Genomic DNA, 22,211 nt, shown 5'->3' on the forward strand with positions numbered 1-22,211 from the left:
CAATGAAGTTGCTTAGAGAGGATTTATTCCGAAGAAAAAATAGACTGGTAGACCGATTAGTTCTGTTTACGTAGGTGTACCTGGGGTGAATTGCTTGAATTCCTGCCCTGAGCCCCCGGCATATTTGCCCTGCTTAAAATCTGTATAATTAGAGTACACGGGCCTTGAAGCTAAGCCTGGGCTTTTACAGCACAGCCACGCAAGCCTGTTTCCCAAAGAAAGGCTTTAATTTCGTCCTTTTCTAAATCCAGAGTGAAAGTCCTCTCTCTGTGAAGAGCCGGAGGGATCAGACGGTCGGAGAGGGCCAGGACGAGGTGGTCAGGCATTCCACGCCTGCTGCCCGCTGACGGATTCGGGAATCAGGAATTCCAGAGCCCCTGGCTGACAAGGTGTGAGCGCGCGGTGCCAGCGGAGAGGGGCCTTGAACCTCCTGCCATGTGTCCCGTCGGCGGTCTCCGCTTACACTTAATTACGATGTCTTATCTGGTCTTAGCGCTGACACAGACCGCAGGGCAGCGGAGCAGCAGGCACCCTGTGGCGCACCTGCCTGAGCTGACGGCGGCTCTCTCTGCTGCGTCTCCTGCTTTGTAGCCTCCGCCTTTTTGTGTCGTCTTCAGGGGAAGTTCTCCCTAAACTGAAGTAGCTCCAGTAGGTGGCTGTGCTGGCATGCATGCACCCGGAGAAGGCTCCACGGCCGAAACGTTGTGTTTCCTTTCTTCTCTTTTCAGCATGGAGGAACCCTTTACTTGTTCTTTCTATTTAAATGGCCTCTTACGGGCAGACCTGTAGCAGAGCTTTGTTTAGGAACATTTCCCATTTCTGTGTGTCATGAGCGCGCTTTCCTGGGCTGCTGAAATATTTCTGATCAGGAAACCGCGAAGCCGAAGGCGCCCTTTGACCTTCCTGATGTGGTGCGCGTGCACTGAAGCGCTGGGTGGGGTCTTTTCCTGGGTTTCATTCGCGGAGGACTTAATCGGCACGCTGGCCACTCCTTGTCTGCTCCAAGAGCTCTTGTCAAGCGTCGGAGAGCCTCTCCGCAGACGCTCTTCTCCTGGCTTTCTGTCTCCCGCGTGGCAGTCGAAACCATAGAAGTGTCTGAAGGACTGTTCTCCCATCGAGGTTATGTTAACTGGCTGGCCTGTGCAGCTTTCAAGCAAATATATCCCCTATATAACCTGCCAAACATAACCTGCAAGAGTACTGTACATGTAATTCTACACTAATTAAAATATTGTGTCCTAAGGGCCATGTCAAGAAATCGTTGTTTAATAACAGTAAAATGGCCTGCATTTAGCAGAAATAAAAATAAAAATCTGAATGGGTTCGCTTTCAGATAGGTGCCATGTGGTTCCTGTTCTCATGGTGCTCCCATCTACTGTCATTCGCACTTTTAATTGTTTTCATGTGTACCGAACTGCACTCGCATTAAAAGAGCAATAACGTGGTGATTTGCTGCTCTTGGCAGACGTGGCGGACTGTAAATCGACTGTAAGTGACAGACAGGCTCCATTCCTTTCCAATCCCCCTGTCTGTAGGAAGAGAAGATCCCAGGCTGGATTTGCAGGCTGCCTGTGGTTGCTCTAGGAGAGAATCCTGGGAGAATTAAGGGTAGTCTTTACTCTTTTTCCCAGCTGCGTTGTTTCAGCAAAGTAGTCTGCTGTTATTACAGACTGGTGCTCCAGGCCTTTCTTCTCAGATGCAGTAATATGGGTTGGATGACCCTGAGCTGCCCCTGGTTACATATTCAAAGTATAATGAGAGCCTGTTCTTTGAAAAAACCTGTTGTTTCAGCAGCAGGGGGATTAACAGATTTCCTAAAAGTATTCTGGTTGCAAAACCTAGGTGGAGAGCTCCTAAAATGCAACCTTTGGCTAACTTCTCATATCAGAAAGACTGAAAGATTAGGATATCACAGAGCCTATAATTCTGTCTCCTAAGTGCTGAACAGCGGTTGTAAATTTCTTTTGAGGTTTTTATGATGGAGTGTTTGCAGCCAACAAACTAATTTTATCTTCTGTAAAATATGACAGGCGGGTGCACCTCTGCGTTCTGTTACCAGTTAGTCAACTGGATCTTGTTGGCGAGAGTGCAGGTATGAAGGCCTTTGCAGTATATCTGTTCTGAAATACACTGTTCAGTCAGTAAGGTCAAAGATCAGAGGGGCATCCTAATGACAAATCAGCCCATCTGCATGAAATAGGGCATTTTTAATATTCAACATTCTGTTACTTTGGCAGTTTACTGTTCGTAAAGGGATCGCAGGCAACCAAACGTGTCACTGTCTGACTCAGCTTCCTTCACCTTCCACTGAGCACACCTCAAATATGTGCTTGTAGTTTTGGCCTTAATGAATCTCAGAACTGCAGTTTGCTGTTCCATAGCACTTAGCGCAGAGCAGAGGTGTCCCAGATCTGGCCCAAGCTGAGTGGGGATGCAGTGATTTTCTGTTTTGGCAGGGGAAAAACCAGTTTGGGGGTAACCCTCTTCTCAGACACATGGAGTGACATTGATAGCACGTGTAGTGCCAGGCTCTGGGTCTTGCTCCGATGAGCCAAGCTGGGATTCTCCGCACCAACTCCGGGAAGCAATTTGAGAGGATGTATAAAGTGTCACTGCTGTGCTGTGCCCGACTCCACAGTGTAACTCCTGGGTGGGATGGATCGCAGTGGGCCTGCATGGTTATTATGAGGGGACATCTAGCCATGCTAGTATGGGGGGGAACAGAGGTCAGGCAGGTGGAAATGGTGGGCCTCAGTCATTGTTAGAAAACAATGCATGAAAGGATTTCAGTTTATTTTAGCAGATGTCCACTGCTGGCCTTTCAGAATGAGGCACAGTGTTTCAGATCCTGTGGGCATAATTTAGTTCCAGGCTTGGATCCTGCAGGCTAGTCGGCAAATGCAGTTGTGATGTTAGCTGACTTATCTGGGATGTTGTAAAGTCACACCTGAAGTGCTGTCCTTCGTCATTTTGTCCTTGATGTCTTTACTGGATCCTTTACCTTGATGAATCTGCGGATCCCTGGATCGGTTTATTGAACAGTGATAAAGCCGGGAGGCTAGCATGAGAGAGTTTTGGTAACATGGCACGTTCCTGTGACACAGGAGAGAAGGAGAACTTGTAGTAGACCATTTTGACAGCAGGGTCTTTTAAGGGAGAGAAGGGGAGGAGTCCTGAGCTCTTGTGATCTTCAGTTTCCTTTATCGTGGCTTTGAAGTCCCTGGGACCTGTGGCTAATTAACTCAAGCCATTAAGTGCAGAGCACATAAGCACAGAGGTCACTGCACTCCAGAAGTTCAGACCCTTCAGATGAGAACGATGGGTATTAAAGACGCACTGAGCCTGTTTTGTTGTCTTATGTTCATTTTTTTGCCCCTCTTATCTTTTGTTTTGTGACGTATCTTCTCTTTCGCAGTCGGGATGTGCTGTATTGTCAGCAGCCATATCACCCTGCAACTCACAACTGGCAACCCACTGAAGCTAAGCAGGTGTGAGCCTGGTCAGTACCTGGATGGGAGACCTCCTGGGAAAAACTAAGGTTGCTGCTGGAAGAGGTGTTAGTGGGGCCAGCGGGGGGCGCCCACCCTGCGGTCCATGTGGGTCCTAATGCCCCAGTATAGTGACGGGGACACTATACTGTAAACAGGCGCCGTCCTTCGGATGAGACGTAAAACCGAGGTCCTGACTCTCTGTGGTCATTAAAAATCCCAGGGTGCTTCTCGAAAAGAGTAGGGGTGTAACCCCGGTGTCCTGGCCAAAAATTTCCAATTGGCCCTTACTAATCATGGCCTCCTAATAATCCCCCTCTATGAATTGGCTACATTACTCTGCTCTCCTCCCCACTGGTAGCTGATGTGTGGTGAGCGTTCTGGCGCACTATGGCTGCCGTCGCATCATCCAGGTGGATGCTGCACATTGGTGGTGGTGGAGGGGATCCCCATTACCTGTAAAGCGCTTTGAGTGGAGTGTCCAGAAAAAGCGCTATATAAGTGTAAGCAATTATTAATTATTATTATTATTGTGAGATGCTCCTGAGCTCAGCATTCTTTATAACTCTTTGACTTCAATTTACATTTAACAGTTTTTAAAGAAAGCATTGCGATTGGCTTGGAAGTAACTTTATTTTTCAGCCATACATTGACTTGGCATTGAGTAGTAGGTTGGTTCCGGTTTGGGTGCTTGTCTGGGCTGAGACCCCCATCTCCTTGAACCCGGAGCTGATCTGAGTCTTCTTCTGCTCCCTCTAGAAGCACTTTTAATTCACACTTCCGAATGCGGGCTGACCCTGGTATGTGTCTAGATCATGGTGCGAGTGTGAAGTTCAAGGTGTCCGTGTGAACAGTGCTTTCGGAGGACGTTCTCGGGCTCACGGTGCGTGACCAGATCTTTTCCTTTCTCTCTGCTTCTATTTATTCCCCTGGGCTCGTACGCCCGCTGTTTTGCTTAAATGTCAAAGCGTGAAGGTGTTGTGCCGCACTCAGGAAAACCCAAGTTTCCAATCTCCCTCTTTCCTTTTTATTTTGAATGTTGTTTTTGATTGGGCTCCAAACTCTCATGAACCAAAATAGAGCGCGGGGCTGTCTCCAGCAGGCCCTGGCGCGGGATCAGTGGGAGCTGTCGTTGGGTTCGTAAATCGTCGGCCTGTGTGGCGACTGGCGGCATCGGCCCGGAGACTTTAGGGACTCCCCTTACATGCACGCTGCAGACAGACACACACACACGCACACACAGACACACACACACACACACCCCGACTCTGCTCCAGGACAGGAATGCTCTTGGATGTCTAACTTGTGCGGCGAGCTCTCGTTCTTACTCTGTGGCTTATGTCTTAATATTGCAGTGTCGGGGGCCACCGATCAGTCCTGGGGTGGCTGAAAAAGCCCGGATGTGTGAAACACAACTTGTCCTATTCTTCTGCCTTTTTTCCTGGCTTCTTCTGTCAATCACCCAGGTTTAACTCGTAATGCAATTAAAACTAGACACTTAGGCAGGACTTGTCATTTGCCCTGATCCTCGTTCTGCACATGTGGGGTAACTCTGCTTCTTGAGCCTTGGAAGGTTTTTCTATCTCAAATGCGAGGGGTTTGTCAATTTGTTTTTTCCCCCAAGTACTGAGGAGACTAGTTCAGTATTATTAAATGCTCTTCACCCGTGTTTCCGTTGAGATCTATTCTGCCCACTGTAAATTGCTTCACCCTGCATTTCCCAGTGTTGGAGATGGCCGCTGTTAAGTACATTTGTAGCTGTGAAACAAAACCCTGCACTGGAGCATCAGCTCTGTGGTGGTCGTAGCTAAGGGCAGGCCTGCCCAGCTCAGTCCTTTCGAAGGTTTAGTGTAAGAAGCAGGCCGCCTCTGCGGTTTTGTCTTGCAGAGTAACGCCATACAGACTGTTGGCAGGTTTTCATCTGAAGAGGGGGGGTTGGCATCCTTGTTTTGGAATGAAAGGCTTAGTGAAGTGCACTCTCTCGGAATCCAATACAGAGACTGTGCTCCATGGTTTGATTTAGGGATTACATAATCTAGTCATTCTTGTTTCAACGTTAAAAGCATTCTAACACTATTTTTATGGTGCTGGTTGTGTGGCTGTTTTCACTATTGACAAAGGTTCTCAAACTCCAGGAGGCAAGATTTGCAGCACTCGTAACGTGGAACAGGACAGGTTTAGAGGGAATCAGTTTGTAAAACGGCTGGTAAATTTCATTTTATGGCCACTTCCTGAAAGTGGCTCTTATCTGCACTATAGTTTTGCAGAACAGCCCTCAGAGGTGTAGTCTAGGCACGAGGGAACTCCTCCCACCCAATAGTGAAGCTCTTGGCACAGCTTTTTGGACGTGTTCCTCTGGAGTGGCCTGGCTGAAATCACTGCCAGAGGTCCCGAGCTCAGTGCCACTTTCTTCCTCTCACTCTTGTCTTTTTTTCCTGTTGGGGGCAGCAGTGCCATTTCTGCACAGATCCTGGACTTGATGTCACCTCAAGGTTCTCGAGTACAACATGAGCTTCCACAGCTCGTGCTGTGCGGGTTTGTCTCAGTCTAGAGCAGGTATCCTCAGTTCTGGTTATCGTCTTCACCGGGCCTTTGAATGACCTCTCCCAGCTCTGGAACAAGTCAGGTAAAGAGAAGAAAAGAAACACAACGTTTTGGCTGTGGAGCCTTCTTCGGGTGTGACACCATCGCAATTGGCACAGTTAATTAAAATTATTCCTGTGTTTTTTATCATATCTTTAGATCATGTCGTAAATATACTATATATAAAGCATGCAAAACACAAAGAACACCCGTTGTAAGCAAATGACCTACGCCCTATAGTGCTTCAATGATACTCCTGAATTTCAAACCTTTGTAGTATTTAATTTTACTTTGTTGTATTGTTTGTCTGTTTCATTGCTATTGCAGGAAAAGTCTAGTCTAGTATTAGTTCAAGTAGAGAGCTGTGTCAGCATGCGTAGGCTGCAAAAGAACAAGGTTTATTCTGTGCTGAAAAGAGAAGAAAGGAAACACTGTGTTTCAGTTGTGGGGCCTTCTCCTACACACCTGAAGAAGGCTCCACAGCTGAAACATTGTGTTTCCGTTCTTCTCTTTTCAGCACGGAATAAACCTTCACCTGCTCCTTTGCAGCCTACGCATGCTGACACAGCTCCCTGCTTGCACTACTTGTCCCAGCTCTGCTGCTTTAGGGAGATCCGGGAAAACGACTCCAAACAAAACCCTGCACCAGGACCAGCACTGGAAAATCCTGGAGAGCGTCGCTCTCGGCAGAAATGTAGCAAAGCCGCGGGGGATTTTTCAACTCTTCTTGTCATTCCAGACACTAAATTAACAATGAACGATCATATCTTACTTTCCTTTTCCATGTTTTTTGAAATGTCAGGCCAGAGCTGAGAGGCGTTAGACTCCAGCCTTTGAGTTGGCCATTGATTCATTTTCTGTGAAAAAACGAGAAGGTGCCAAATAGCACTGGGTCTCCTCCCAGCTTGGACCGCTTTTGGAAGAAAGTTGGGGGAAAAAAAGATAAGAATTATACTACTAAAACAGCTGCTCTCCATCACGACAGACAACAGCCAATTAGTGCATTCCTGTTTCCCTCGTTCGCATGCTCTTGGCTAGCCCCTCTATAATTTGGGGCCGTTTATCAAAAGCGGTGATGCGCTATTACAGTCTGGGGGTGCAGTAACCACAGCTCTGCTGCCCTCTACATTGCGGGGTGAGATTCTGCGGGGGGACGCGAGGAATGCTAATTGAGGGCTGCGATTTGTGGGGGGTCGGTAGGCTGACTGTAACCAACCATTGTGGCCGTGACAGATTCCCAGCTCTCAACACGGCCAGCGCTGTGCAGCAGGGCTTCTCCACGCAGGGAGAGAGCTGGGCGGCCGGCCGCCAGCCAGCACAGGAAGAACTATGAGCTCAGATTTTTTCAACTACAACAAACATGCCGTTAGGTCTAGGTAAGAGCTGCAGTCTGGACACTGAGGCTCCACGATGTGCTTTTTTTTTTTTTTTGGTGTGTGGAATTTTGTTTGGGAAGGGTGGGGTAGGAGGTCCTGCTCCAGAATCCGACTCGGCCGCCCTCCTCTCTCGCCAGCCAACCGCGGTGCTTTCCATCTCCTCCCGGACGAGGGGTCTCTGTGGAGCTGGCCGAAGGGCTGCGGGGTCCTTGCTCATGCTTTTGGAATTTTCAAAGTAAGGGGGGGGTGGGGAGGGAAGGTTGTCCTGAACCGTGTTTGAAGCCGGAATAGTTTGCTGATAAATTCTTTAAAGCTGAAACTTTATCTCGTCTTTTATTTCTTCCTTCCCGAGTTTCCCTGTCAGGGCCACCCAGCGAGTGCAGGCCCTGAAGGAGCCTGGCTAGAGTTGCAACAATCTTCCAAAAGCCGATCTTGACTTCTCCAGATTAAAGAACAGGCCCAGGATAAACTCTCTAATCTCCCCTTTTTGTAGAGGTCTCTTCCTCCCGTGAGCAGAATGCGACTCTTCTCTTCCACACTTGTTAGAGGGCAGGCAAGTGAAGGGGGGCTCCAGTAGCCTTTATGTTTTTCACATAGTTTGGCCTTTGGGCACAGCAGGTTAGAGAAACGGTCATTGTTTTGCAAGTTAAAGCGAGACTACTCTTTGACCGTTTTGAAGCTAAAGATGAAAAAATGAGCCTGATTGACTGAATGGTATCCCGTCATAGTAACTGTTATTTTGTTCACATGCCTGGTTGCTTTAACAAGAGGCATGCTGGGTTCTAGTTAGTCAATCTAATAAAACACAGAGTTTAAAACCCTTTTAGTTCTCCAAGCAGATTCTGCCTGGACTGATTTTCCTGCTGTCATGAAGAACTGCTTGGATGAAATTTAATATTTTTACCGATTGTCACAAATGTTGGGAACTCGAGGCATCGCCCTCATTTTGAATGTGGAATACCAAGAATTGCGACATTTCTTTTTTCTTCTTTCTCAAAATACTTTGGAGATTTTTAAGTGTTTTTTCTCACAGTCCGAGGGAGGAAAGACTGGGAGCGGGTGATTTTACTGTGCAGATGAAGTAGTAGGTGGACAAGTGCTCATGGACCTTTCAGCTACAGTTGAACCAGTTTCTCAGGAAGGACTGGGTTGGTGTGTCCCAATTGCAAGTCCTGCCTCTGAAGGCCCAGGCTCATGACTCAGCTCAGAGCTCTCCCTGCCAGGAAGACTGACGAGAATCTCTTACAAGACTCGGAGTTTTCATTGGCCGACCTGGAAAATGTGGAGAAATTTTCCACTGTGTATTTAGGAACAGGCGCAGTGAGCTGGTCACGTACATTACTTAACTTGCAGGGAAAGACTCTGAGAGGAAGCCATTCTGACCAGTGACCCGTTGGGTATTTAGTAGCTGATTGATCTCTTCCAGCTGTAGCTTAAGGTCGATTTTTGGATAGTTTGTTCCATACTCCCACACCCCTTTGTGCAAAAAAAAAAGCTCCTACCATTCTGTTTTGAGACTGCCTCACTGCATTTCAGGGGAAATAAGGACGGTTTGTGCTTTACGTTCTAATGCTGCTGTTGGATGGAGGTGTTGTCCTCAGTGGTGGATGGTTATAGTGCTGACAGGACAGCAGGATGCCCACTAGGGTGCTCAGGCCATCCTGCTGGCAGCCCTCTACCGTGCCCTCTTCCCTTTTTGTCGAGGCAGAGGGCTGAGCGTTGAGGGGGAGAGGGGGCAGCTCTCTGACGTGGGGAAGGCCTGCTTGCAGATCATGACCAACCTTTGCAAAAACGTTACGAAATGTCACCAGAAAAAACAACAACATTTAAACGAGTTGTGGCAAAAGAATGTTTTGTTTTTATTGTGCTTTGAAGTTCGGCATAACAGTGAGAACCCTGAAGCTGTAGCAGATGACTGTCAGCTTTGAAATGATCACATACCAGCTAGGTGGGGATTTATCTTCACACACGGTGTCACAGCAGAGCTTCTGATCATGTCCCTTGCTCCTGTGTCCACCAGGATCTCCTGGTATGTGTGCGCAGACCATACGTGGCACTGGATTGGCTCGGATTTAAGATCCGTTGTCAAATGAAAAATTCGCTTAATTTAATCCTGGGGGTATAAAAACCGCTGGTGACCCACAGACCTGCTGAAGAAATAATGACAGAGACTCTTTGGAGTCCTTCGGAAGAACCTCATCAGGTCTGTGGGACTCTGCTTGTGTTTGTGAACTTGTCGTTTTTATTGCTGTGGAGGCTAATGCTCTATTTTAAACTTCAGAATTTGCCCTGATCCTTGATCAGCTGCTGGGCAGACTGAATGGTCTGCTCTGGTGATGGCGTTGCTTAATCTTGGGCTTTTTTTCTCCTTCCTTGACAAGGACGAAGGTGTAACATTTCTCTTCTCTCTGCAGGATCCCTCTGGCGAGGCGAGCGGGGAAGGGATCGGCGACGAGCATTACCGCTTAGAAGGTAGGCTGTTTCAAGTCTTCATCCCAGAACGATGTCGCGCATCTGGGGAGGGGTGGACAGCGTCCAGTAGAACACTGCTCCTCTGGACGAGCTCGAGCTTTTATTCTCTTCCCCTGAATCCGTGGCCTTTAATCTGTCTCTCTTCGCAGCTGCGTGACGATCCCCCAGATTCAAGTTTTCTGTGAAGTGAGAGGGGCCAGATGCATTAGGGCTTTTCTCTTCTCATGAACTCCCAGCGAACAGAACAAAGTCCAGAGCAGCACAGAGAGCCTTAGTGAATGGATGGGCCCAGCTATGGGCTGGAGCAGTGCCCTGGGCACAGAAGGGGGCACAGGACAGGGTCCAGTTGTGCAGATATTCCCCTTTCTGGACAGTCAGATGAACTGCACGTATTCAGGCTTGAGTGCTGCCTCCAGTAGGGAAAACTGGGAGTTCGTTGCAAGAACGTTAAGACGTGTCACCAGAAAAGAAATGAAACATTTAAACTAGCTGTTGCAAGTGAATGTTTCATTCTTACTGTGCTTTGAAGTTCAGTATAACGGTTAGAACCTTGCAGCTGTAGCAGATGACTATCAGCTTCGAAATGATCACATACCAGCTAGGTGGCGATTTCTCTGAAAAAAGCTTTAGCCTGGCCGCGGGTGCAGTGAACTCCTGTCGCTGATTTTGTTTGTGTTCATGTTAACACCTTAAAAATGAGCACATGTCCAGTATTCCACACTTACAGGCTGAGACCCTCGTGCTGGTTTGGGTAGCCCAGCAGTGATGTCTGCCACGTGACGTTAAAGCCAAACGGAAGCTTTTTTTGTGCAGCTGACTTGGGTCTTGAAATCCGGTGAAACGACAGTGTTCAGTTTAACAGGGACGCGTGACATTCCGCCGCCTCCTCCGCCCTGAAGGACGAGCCGGTCGTTTCTCTCCGGTGCGGGGGCGGTGTCCCGGTCACGTGTGTGAGCGAAAACTGTTTAGAAAGGGGTTCCTGCGGGGGGGTGAGAAAGCAGCGGCACGCTCGAGACGCACGCGCTGCTCCGTGCTCCCCGCGCCCCAGAACGAGGGCTGCAGCCGTCTGGAACTCGGGGGGCGCGCCCTGCCAAGCTCAGGTGGTGCTTATGGCACTTGCTCTGTCACTGGAGCTGGAGCGGGAGCTGGCGCGCTGAGACAGAGGGCTATTTATACTGCGCTCCTGGCAGCGCGGCTTGGCGCGCCCGACTCTGTTGATACACATTGGATAAAAGGGATTTTCTGTTTCAGATCGTTGGTGCTCTGCGGTGCATCTGAGTTCTGGCAAAAAGTCTTTCCCTTTAATGAATGCCGCCACCGCCCCCCCCTCCCTTGCTCCCCCCTGCCACTGACATACATTTCAGTTTTCTGGGTGCCGGCTGCAGTTGGGAAGGGTGCCAGCAGGTGGCGTCGGTGCTTATTTGGGGTTCTCTATAGACATCTCCCGCTCTGGAACTGTACCGGCCCCCCGCGGGTGGTGTGAGGGAGGGTTTGCGCTGCACAGACCACACAACCCACCTCATTGGAGACCCAACTAGGCTGGGGTCTATATTAGGTGACTAACATAACACCAGCTTGGGCGACTCGACTGTCTCATTAATAACCCAACCCCCTCTCCCCCCACCACCACACTCCTATCCCGGGCAGCCTGTCACAGAGCAGACGTTGAGCTTTTGCCTCTCGGTGTTTTTTAGTAAATGAGGTGGTGTGACAAGTGCCCTTTGTTGCCCAGAGCAGACAGACTTGAAGGCCTGTGGTACATGAAAGCCCTCGGCTGGAGGATGGAAAGTGTGAGTGTTCCTGTGCGAGGGGAGGGAGCGCTGGAGGGCTCAGGTTTCGGCGTTGAGGTGCGAGCGAGAAACTGCAGGCCGCTGTTCAGGATTTCCCGCAAAGGGCTCGCAGGAGGGCCAGGGCGGGAGAGGGCAAACCGAGAGGTGTTTTGCTGCAGGGAGGAAAGGAACGGGGACTGGACCGTGTGCTGCACTGTGTTTCCGGAGGAGAGAGGGGAGATAAACATAGGACAAACAGACGAGTGGAAAGCAATCCAAGATCAAAGCACAGATTCCCCCTCTTCCCAGATTTTCCACATGTGCGGTAGATGGGACTTTTTGGTTAGGGAAGTCTCAGAAATTCCAGGTTTGCATCCTGAATCGGGCTTGTGTGCGCCATCGTTTTTGTCGTCTCCTGCGTTTTTCCTGCACGTGGTGTCTGGAAGTCTGACTCTCGCAGGCCCTCGGTGCTTTAAACCTGCCTCAGTCTCGCTATCGAGACCCAGCTTGCCTGCTTTCAGCCGCAGCTTTCCTCGAGAACCTGATAGGCGAGATCGGCTATTCAATCCACCTCGTTCTGTGTGAAAGCACGCTTTGTTAAAAAGTGCTATCATTCCTGCCTTGGAGGAGGCTACCTGGCTCCTAAGGAAGTTTGTGAGGCATATCAAAAGCTGAAGGATGATGGCAAAGAGTCTCCAGGGAGACATTTTTCAAAGAAAGAGTTCCCACAGTCATAGGTTTTGAAGAAAACAGCACAAAGAAATCTGCAACTAGTGCTCTTCTGCTCCCTGTTCAATACTCTGTTTGCCCGGTGAAGCTTTGCCTACAGTATCCAGTCCTGCTTTCTCTCTGCTGCAGATCCTCTCCGTGTTATAGTTACATTCAAAGGCACAATGTTTTCATTCCTGGGAGGGTGGGGGGGAGTGGCGGATTAAAATATTCTTTACTCTCATTACTTGGGAGATAATCATCTACAGAAAATAGAGCTGGCAACATTGCAACTGCTTGTGCACAATGTCCCCTTTGAAAGCCTCTACTGATCAAACGACAGGACTGATGTTATTTGCCTCGACTTACTTAGTCAAAGCCTGCAAAGATTAATTTTTTTCCCCTTCCCCTTTTTTCTGCTGAAGGAAGGGACAGATCTTCTTTGATCTGTCGGGGGAGAGAGAGGAGAAAAAAGAGGGCTGTTGTGTTTGGCCTTTTGGCTAACACAACAAACACTGTTTAAAATTTAACTTTGCTTAATTAATTAGTAATTCTGTTTAAAGCCTTCTGATCTTCATCCAAAAGGCATTTCGGAGCTTGAGAATAGAGCTTCAAAGTACGGCAGGCAGAGATGGTAAAGGAAAGTATTTAATCTGGCAGGCACTACCTATGGGATAAAGCCAATTTTGTAACTCTTCACAACTGATCCAGGCCTTTAGTATTTAACATCTAAACTCTGTGTCTGATAGAGGAAAACACGTGGAAGCTTTGAATTGGAGAAGAAACAGAATGACTACTGTTTGTGTAGTTAGCCTGTGGGTTTTTTCACCAATTCCTGAATGACTTCCAGACGCTTCTCGGAGCTAGAGCGGTGGGGTTGATCGGGAAAAGGAACGAATGCAGGTTTGGATGCGGATCAGCAAGCACTCTTCTAGCTTTCCAGGGAACGAGGGCTAAAGTGCCAGTCATGTCGCCTCTGGGCACCCTTTTAATGATCACGCAGTTAACACAGGCGCATACCCTGAAATTCTCCAAAAAAAGCAGGCATGTGCTATTTGCGTTAACTTTACGAGGTTCCACGTGGATGCGTGTTTGTATACACGGGCTATGATGGTCTGATGTCCCATCCAGGTGTGTCCTGCCTTGCGCCCGTTGCTTGCTGGGATAGGCTCTGGCTCTCCTGCGACCCTGTATGGGGTTAGGATGTTACAAGATGGATGTACATACAAACCCGTTAAGGCAAGCAGCTGGAAAGGAGTAACTCGAATGCAGTACACTGCAGGAAGCAACCGTGAGAGGTCCACAGGTGGCACAGTTGCCACAGGTGCCATCTCCTGACCTCTGTGCCATGGGACCTTTGACTCATAGTATTTCATTGCAAGACCCTGTTGTAAGAGCCGGCGTGGAGTGTGAACAGTGGTGTCCTTTGGTGTGTGTGTGTGTAGTCATCTTGCATGCTTTACTCCCTTGACCTGGGGCTCCAGCTCTGGGCTGCGGCACTGCTTTCCTGACTAACTTGCTTTGAGGGTTCTGCACCCTTGTTTGGTGTTAAGATGAAGGGAGCACGATTTATTTCTCTTCGGAAATGCCAAATGCGTCCGACCATTTGACTCATGCTGCTGTGCATCTCCCCCAGTGGCTCTGCCCCCGGAGAAGAGCGACAGTGGCTGTGTGGAGGAGAAGCCGCAGGACCGGGAGAGCCAGGCGCAGGGAAGACCTAAGAAGCAGCTCAAGTTTGAGGTGAGGTGACCGTCTTCAGGGGCTCTGTCTATCCCTTTTTTCACTGTCACTTTTTTACTGGGGGAGGGGGGGTGGTCATGGCAGGGATAGGAACTGGAATTCAGAGCAGTAAAATATGCAGTTTCTCACTTGTACATTTCATCTCACAGAATAATAAAACAGTCTCCAATATACCAACTACAATACTTGTAGTACAAGCATGAATAAACAGCCTGCAGTACAGACAGACTGCAATCACAGTCACAGAACACAACAGACTACAAACTACCGAGCCATGCTGAAACAGTGCTAATGAGCTCACTTAGCTCCTGGTTAGGGCTGAATGTCCTGTTCTTGTGTGTCACCTTTCCCTGATTTCTGCTGTGGTTTCCACCCAGGAGCTGGAATGTGCCGTGTCTCTGGAGGAGGACAACCGCCAGGAGTGGACCTTCACGCTGTACGACTTTGACAACTACGGCAAGGTGACCCGCGAGGTAGGAGCCCTCTCCCTGCCACTGCTCCACTGGCGTCCATGTCCATCTCTAAATGCGGATGTGAAAACTTGTGCTGCCAGCTGACATTGACTCTCTGGGACTTCTGACACTGAAGAATGGTGAAGGCAGCAATGAATAATGCATTTCTGGTGCTTGGATGATTCACAAATCACAAATCTGTCCCAACAATGATAAGCAAATATGGTTCACAGCTGGGATTTTGAGTAAATAACACCACAGTTAAATGTCCGCTCAGTTTTTTCTGTACAAGTGTTGATTTGAAGCGCATCTTGGTCAGTCATTTCCAAAGCACTGCAGCTCTGTCCTGGTATTTACATTCTGTTGTGTGAAAGCGATTAGGAGGGGAGGGCGAGAGTCACTTCAGTATGAATGTTTCGAACACTCTTGGCGGTAAAGCATTCCCAGATTGTAAGGATCTAAAAATGACAGGCGAAAAGGAGATTGATTTTTGTCTTTTTTTCCCTGCCTGCGCATTAAAGCTATGCTGTGAAAATGAAACAACTTCCTCGCTGTCGAATCCTCTCCATCTCTGGCATCGCCCCTAGCCCTCCTGCACATAAGATAGCAGATGGTAGCTTCTAAAACTGCAACAAAAGGGGGGGGAATCCTTTTTTCTTACTCTTTATTTATTTCACAGCACAAAAAAATGGGAACCAAAAATGACAGAATAGGCTTTTTTTATATTAACGTTTGAAATTGCATCTTGATGCTGTCCCCGAAGACCCTCCTAATAGTCCTTTATGTTGGAGCCTGTGAGAGAGGGAAGGGAGGGGACTGGCGGATCAGAGATGGAGCTTTTTGAAAAGGGCCCCACTAATAGGGCAAAAACGGCTTCATTTTGGAGTCATTTTGTGGGCCTAGTTCTTACAGTGACAGTCGAGGGAGAGCTTGTAGCGGGACTGTAATTACCTTCAGAGGGAGAGCACTAATAAGACTTGAAACATGTATAATTAAACCTAATGTTTTTTGATCCAGGGAGTTTAGTGTTGTGCTCTTCCTAAACAAGCTTTTAAGCCATGTCTCCAGATTTCAGAAGTCTTTTGTTTTTGTGTGTGTGTGTGGTTTGGCTCCACTCTTTTGGAAAGCCCGTTGCTGTTTTCCCCTTTATTCATCAGACAGGACCTCACCACAAAATCTGCCAAACCATGCCCTACCACCCCAACACTGTACCACGGTTTTAAAATGAGAACCCCCCCAACATACACACACACAATTTTCGCATTCCTGTTCTGTGGCTGGAGTAATTATTGCAAAATGGGATTTCTGCAGGAGACACTGTGGCCTGCTGCCCTGTAGCTCTAGGTCCTGGGTTCGACTGCCCCTTAGGTTGCAGTGAGGCTTGTCTGTGGGGAGCTGGCACGTTCCTCTGAGGTTTGCACGGGTCCCCTCCAGATGCCGGTTGGAACTGAGGGGCTGGTCTGACCCCTGACCCCAGTAATCGAGCTCTCGGCTGTGGCCCCTCTGATGACCTCCCTCTCCCTTCCTAGGACATCACCAGCCTGCTGCACACCATCTACGAGGTGGTGGACGCGTCGGTGAACCACTCCCCCAGCACCAGCAAGACCTTGCGCGTCAAGTTGTCCGTGGCCCCAGATGGCAGCCAGAAATGGAAGAGCGCCCCCCAGGGCACTGGAGGTATGACAGGACAACGGAGGGGAGTGCCTCTCTTTTCCAAGACCTCCGGTGACACCCACCCTTTCATTAAGACGGGATTCGAAAGCTCGTCAAACTGCGCTTTCTCTTTCTCCTGTCTCCTATCTCTCTCCTTTCTAGAACGCGATGGGGTTTATTTTTAATGATCTGAGCTGCGACAGCGTTGAGAAACCCCCCACTGTCTTCAAATAGTTTGAAAACTTAAGAGGTGAAAATATTCCTTTTGATAGCAGAGTAACCATTTTGGAGGGCTCCTTTCATAACGGGTGAAATGTGTGTGTGTTTTTTTTTCTTTGCAAGCCAAGCTTAAAGCTTTAAACTTGGCAAACAACTAAAAAGTAAATTGAGGCAATTTATCTAGTTAATCTCACATTGTCTTTGATTTGATTTTTCAGTTGTATGTTTTTCAAATGCCTCTCATGGAAGGTAGATTTCCTTGTGCTAATTTTAAATGTGTGCCCTCTGTTCATAAGTTATTTTTTTTTTATGACAGCTATAATTTACATTAGAAGAAAGGGAGCATTGTATTTGGCTTGTGTAAATCTTCAAAGGAGAAGCCTGTGAACAAAAGTTCATTTCAGTTGAAGTGAAGCTTTATTGTCGTGACAAGATTGGACAAGTTTTGCCCAAGTATTGACGCATGCTCGGGATGACAGGCAGAAATGCTTCAAGTACAGAGACTTCTGATGAATACAGAAAAAAAAATTGTATGCAAAAATTTCCCCAATTTATAAACGTACCAGATAATGTACAGATACTTACAGTTTGGTGTATAGAACCTGCTGACGGGTTTGTGTACAGTCGTGGCTGTTGATTCCTTCTCTCTACATGTGACGGGCTGTGATGCAGGCAGCTACTTCAGCTGTCTCTGTCTTCCCCCAGGGGGGTGCAAGGTGGCCCCACCCCTGTCTGTCTCCCTGTTACCCCAGCTCGTTTTGCTAAGTCGGGGACCCAGCTGGTGAATGGGTGGAGAAGGTGCCTCTGGCCTGGATGTCTGTCTGCACAGACGCCAGTCTCTGGGTGTTTTGCCTTTCTGTCTGAGAGGTTGCATCTGACGTAGTGATGATGTCTGCTCTCCCGTAGACACCCCACACCCCAGGCAGAAGGCAGAGATCAGATGTCCTGAGGACCCCAAAGGCTTGGACAAAAAAACCCGAGCTCCCCTGAGGTAGGTCTCACTGCCTGCTGTGTGCGCAGAGGACAGGCCGAATATCTGATCTGGTCTTTCTTTCTGTGTGCATTTGACCTCTTCTGCAGGTTTATCTGGAATGCTCTGACATTGCAGGGCAAGGGATAAGCGGTCTTCGCGTTCCTTCTCGAAACTGGCTCAAGCAGGGCCTGCGAATGAGCTCGGCGGGGTGTGGAGTGTTTGGCGTTGCAGTGTTCACTAGAACTGGCACGTTCTCTTGCCCGCAGGCGTCACCATAGCGACCATCACGCCCAGCAGGGCTGCCAGCGCCATTGTGTGGATGAGAACCTGGAACGCCGGAACCACTACCTGGACCTGGCTGGCATCGAGAACTACACCTCCCGCTTTGGGTCAGGTGAGCATCGAGAACTGCACATCCCGCTTTGGGTCAGGTATTGAGAACTGCACCTCCTGCTTTGGGCTAGGTGAGCTGGAGAGCTACACCTCCCGCTTTGGGTCAGGTGAGCACTGCTGACAGGACCACCTCCATGAGATACATTTTAGAAATGCCCACTGATTTTTTTTTAGCCAGGGTAATAAAATGGGCATACTTCCCACTTGCTCAAAATAACAGCAGGTTTTGCACTGGATCAAGAAAATAATCATTTTAGCACTGCAACGTTCCCTTTTTTACTTACTTTTCCCTTTTTTACTTATTCCCCACCTGAAATCAGTACTAGTATGCAGAAACTGCCTCGTGTCTTCCCTTTCATCTTTGTGGCGGAGAGTGTCTGAGTATTAACACCATTTTGTTTCCACATCTCAGGCAGCAATGTGGATCCTGCCAGCACCCAGCCCCAGACCAGGTCGCGGTCTCATGAGCCGGAGAACGCCTACCCCCTGCACCCCCGCCGCTCGCAGGCCACGGAGGGTCCCGGGCACGGTGCCCCCTTGGAGCCGCTGTGTCCGCGGGCTCTGGAGCTGGGGTCCAAGCCGCGGGGCCAGGACTCGGGGAAGCACTCGGTGCGGTCACCCAAGGCCCAGGGACGGACACCCCACCCGCAGCAGGCCGGCCGGGCGGTGAGGACCAGGGGTGCCCCCCCTCCACCGCTGGGGGTGAACGCCCCCTACCTCCCTGCGCCGGCCCAGCCCTCGGCTCCCTACAGGAGGCACAAGCAGCGGGCGAAGGAGAGCCAGCAGGCGTACCGGGCCCTGGGCGCGCCGGGGCCCGTGCTGGAGAAGGAGCAGGTGCGGGACCTGCCCGGCGTGCTGCTCTACGAGGGCGGCCTGGGCCAGGTCGTCCAGCGGCACGAGCACCACCACCACCACGAGCACCACCACCACTACCACCACTTCTACCAGTCCTGAGCCCCCGCGCGGCCCAGCATCGCCTCTGCACCCACTACACGTCCGCAAACACGACAGCAGACAGCGGCCGGGCTGGAGCAACACAGCCCCAGATTCCTCCCCTCGGGGGGCCTGGTGGACTGGATCCCCTGGCTGGGGCAGAGCGCTGTAGCCTGGCAGAGGCAGCAGGGCTGGTCTCCACCTCCAGTGCTGGTAGAGCTGCGAAGTGAGTTCGTGGAGCCCCGGAAGAGCAGGAACTGGGCTCGGCTGGGCTGCTGTGGTTGCCCACCGCCCTGCTCTGACCTCTGTCTCAGGTTCCCTGCAGCGCTGGCCCCCATCGGCCCCCCGGGGGACACCCTCGGCCCCTGCTCTCTGTGGGACGTGTGAAGAAGGGGTGGGATCAGGCGCGCGGGCGTGGGAGTTTGCTTTCAGCGGCTCGAAGAGCAGCTGGGCTTGAGCGATGCCGCTCTGATTGACTGGCCTGGGGGGGCAGGGTTGGGTCTGCTCCCTGGCTGACCGCCAGTCACCAGGTGCTCTGTTCTCTTGTTCCGGAGCTGGGCTGCGAGAGAGAAAGACTGCCCGCGATGGCCTCCTGATGCGGACCAGTGCTGACTGGATTCCCCAGCCAGAAGCAATACCTGGGACTGGACACATTTAAAAAACAAAAGGAAAAACATTTTAAAACAAACTGAAAACTCCAACAGCTGCTACCTCTATTATTATTATGATTATTACTATTCTAATTATTATTATTATTATTATTATTATTATTATTATTATTATTCAGATGTTATTTTCGTTGACAGATTTTTAATGTGCCACATGGGAGGTCTTTTTTAAGTACTCTAGAGTCATGTATCCTTATTGTGCTCTACAAAATCTTTTTATATGTATGCATTTTTTTAACACTAACTATACTTGTCAACAATGCAAGCTTTACCAAGTCTTGTTTTGAAAGCTTACCATTCACACTCGGAAACATGTATATTTTCTTCACTTGTTAGATTCTTCGTTTCGGCTCTTAAATCAAAGAATGCTGTTTAGGTGTTTCTGAAGGCCACTTCGTCTGCATTCACTAACAAGGGCCACCCTGTAGTCATCCTTAAAACAATGTCTACCTGTGGCTGCCTGACACAAAGGGGACTATTATGCACGAAATTCATGCACAAAATTCCATTTTAAATAATGTTGGCAAGTATACATTCACTCTCAGGTACATTTGCTCTTTTTTATAACTGTGGATTAATGTTGTAAGATATGACAGAGACTGTGGACATGTAGGATTTAGAGAACACACAAGTCTGTCCAGTGCCTATTGATTTTGCTGCAAAGAGTAGTTGTAAAAAATACCAACTTTCCAACTGATCTAATGCGCTGGCCCACAGACTGATCAGACATTTTGGCTTGCTTTGAGTTTTAACCTTGATAGAGGAAATGGCAATGTTTTTCTAGGATGGTGTGTTCAGTTATGGCTAATTCACTTCTTGATTTAACATTATTTTCCCATTAACTCTGTTTGTGTGGTTTTGATTTCTCATAGCATATAGTGCCACAGTGTGGAAGGAAGGTGTAATTATGTTTTAAAAACGCTGCTTTTCATCTACAAGCCAGGTGCTAGATTGACACTTAACGGTTCTAGAATAGTATTTAGTATTTAGCAGTTTGCAACACATCACGTTTTGTTGATTGGAAAGAAAAAGTCTGTTAGACCCAACACATAATGTGACAAACTGGTGTGATGGTCAAAAGAAAAGTGAGATCTTCATTTTGTATAGCATATCGAATGGATGTATATTATATAGGCTTTATTATATACATTTGCATAGTATTAAGATAAGTATTCATCATAGAATATTATGTAGGCATTAACTATGTTGTGGACACTACAGTGTACCTGGTTCATGCTGATTGATGGTTGGTCAGAAGTGACAAAGTGGCCTAGAAAGAGTAATTGCGCCTGGCTGGATGAAGTTTTTCTGTGAGGTTCGAACTCTGTTAGGAGTATAGCTTTGGGTCTGCTTTCGATCAGCAGAGCTGTGGCGTTTTTGTCGTGTGGGTCAGCATACCAAACCCTTCCTGAGGAGAGAGGTGTCTCCCGGCTTCTGGCAAGGGCTGGTGTAGAGAAAAGGGCACTGCCACCTTCTGTGTTCCTGTGTCGTTTTGGAAAGGGAGCCTCTCCTTTCAGGAAAAACAAATCTGAGATGTTTCAATATCCATATTGTAGTACCTTACAATACAAGGTAGGCAACCACCATACTGTAGGACCTTGCTAAGATATTTAGGATTTACAGTATTTAAACAGAGGGAAAAAAAAAAACTTTTACATACTGTATTTTGCCACTAGGTTGTGTGATTTAAAGGGTGTGTACGTCTGTCTATGAAACCCACACATGAAAGGTATTGTATATATTTTAATGACAGACGAAAAGGATATACAAGTGTCTTTTTGAAGGAATAAGCTTATTTATATTAACAAAATGACTATTGATCAAAAGTATGTCTGCAAAGCTATCACATACAGTACGCCTACGTTATCATTCCACCTAAATGTGCTCTGTCCAGTGATGTGGACAGCAAAGAACTCTTATTTGACACTTCTTTCTAGTACATATTGTGGGAGATCTCCAGCACGTGACAGCTTTTACAGCGTCAGAGCTGCAGTGGTGTATGTTTTATTTTTTTGCCTAATTTTCTTTCAGTATTTTGTATAGTATATATATAGATGGTTTTGATTCAATGCTTTATTTATTTAATAGCAGATCTGTGCCCAGAGAACCCTCTTTCATTAAAAGTTTAAAACTAGTTCCTCAAACGGTGTTTGGGCTCTTGATTTTGTCACGGTCCAAGAGAGGCAGCAGTGATTTGTGCCTGTGAGCTGACGTCTCACTGGCTGTGGGTACGAACGAGGTTCGCTGATTGAATGCCCGTGTCCGATCCGGTTTTCGGTGCTCCAGTGATGTGGAGCCTTTGCTCACTGGTCAAAGGTATGAAAAGCAGCCGGCACAAGCAGATGCATGTGCGGAGAGGTGAGGGTGAGAGTGGACATGCTCTGGGAGTCCCCCTGAAACCATTGATAAACGCAGTGCGGGTAGATGGCACTGTGTTTAAACAATATAACAATAACACAAGCAAGTCTCGGGAACGTCATGCAACCATGTTATCATTTTAGAGAACTTTTTTCCCTGTTTGATCTTAAATTTGAGCCTCCTACTTTATTTAATCAGATTGATTCATTAGAGTATTTTAATAATAATTTAATATCAATAGTTTGAAGTATTGGTTATTTGAATGGAAATGACCCATATGCACCCCAAGAATGGTTATTGGCGCTCGTATTAAATTCATTCAGAGAGCTTCTCTATTTGTCTTGGACAATGCTACAGTATGTATCGGAGAGTTTGCAACCTCCCCCACTCATATTGCGACTGATTCTCACTCCTTAGACCCCGTCT

General features: G+C 48.3%; 1 protein-coding gene across 2 annotated transcripts in view; it reads left to right on the forward strand.

Moving 5' to 3' along the window:
* Positions 1 to 21,571, forward strand: part of nkd1 (NKD inhibitor of WNT signaling pathway 1) — a 33,981-nt gene extending 12,410 nt beyond the window's left edge. For both annotated transcript variants that reach the window (XM_069181268.1, XM_006641481.3), the window contains 7 exons: positions 9,862 to 9,919; positions 14,033 to 14,136; positions 14,514 to 14,609; positions 16,118 to 16,265; positions 17,367 to 17,451; positions 17,700 to 17,827; positions 18,239 to 21,571. In XM_069181268.1, the coding sequence (XP_069037369.1) occupies positions 9,862 to 9,919; positions 14,033 to 14,136; positions 14,514 to 14,609; positions 16,118 to 16,265; positions 17,367 to 17,451; positions 17,700 to 17,827; positions 18,239 to 18,780 (1,161 nt within the window). In that variant the 3' untranslated portion in view covers positions 18,781 to 21,571. The remainder of the gene's footprint in view (positions 1 to 9,861; positions 9,920 to 14,032; positions 14,137 to 14,513; positions 14,610 to 16,117; positions 16,266 to 17,366; positions 17,452 to 17,699; positions 17,828 to 18,238) is intronic.
* Positions 21,572 to 22,211: the final 640 nt, after the last annotated feature.

Source organism: Lepisosteus oculatus, chromosome 20, assembly GCF_040954835.1.
Source record: "Lepisosteus oculatus isolate fLepOcu1 chromosome 20, fLepOcu1.hap2, whole genome shotgun sequence".
In the NCBI taxonomy this organism is placed as follows: domain Eukaryota; kingdom Metazoa; phylum Chordata; class Actinopteri; order Semionotiformes; family Lepisosteidae; genus Lepisosteus; species Lepisosteus oculatus.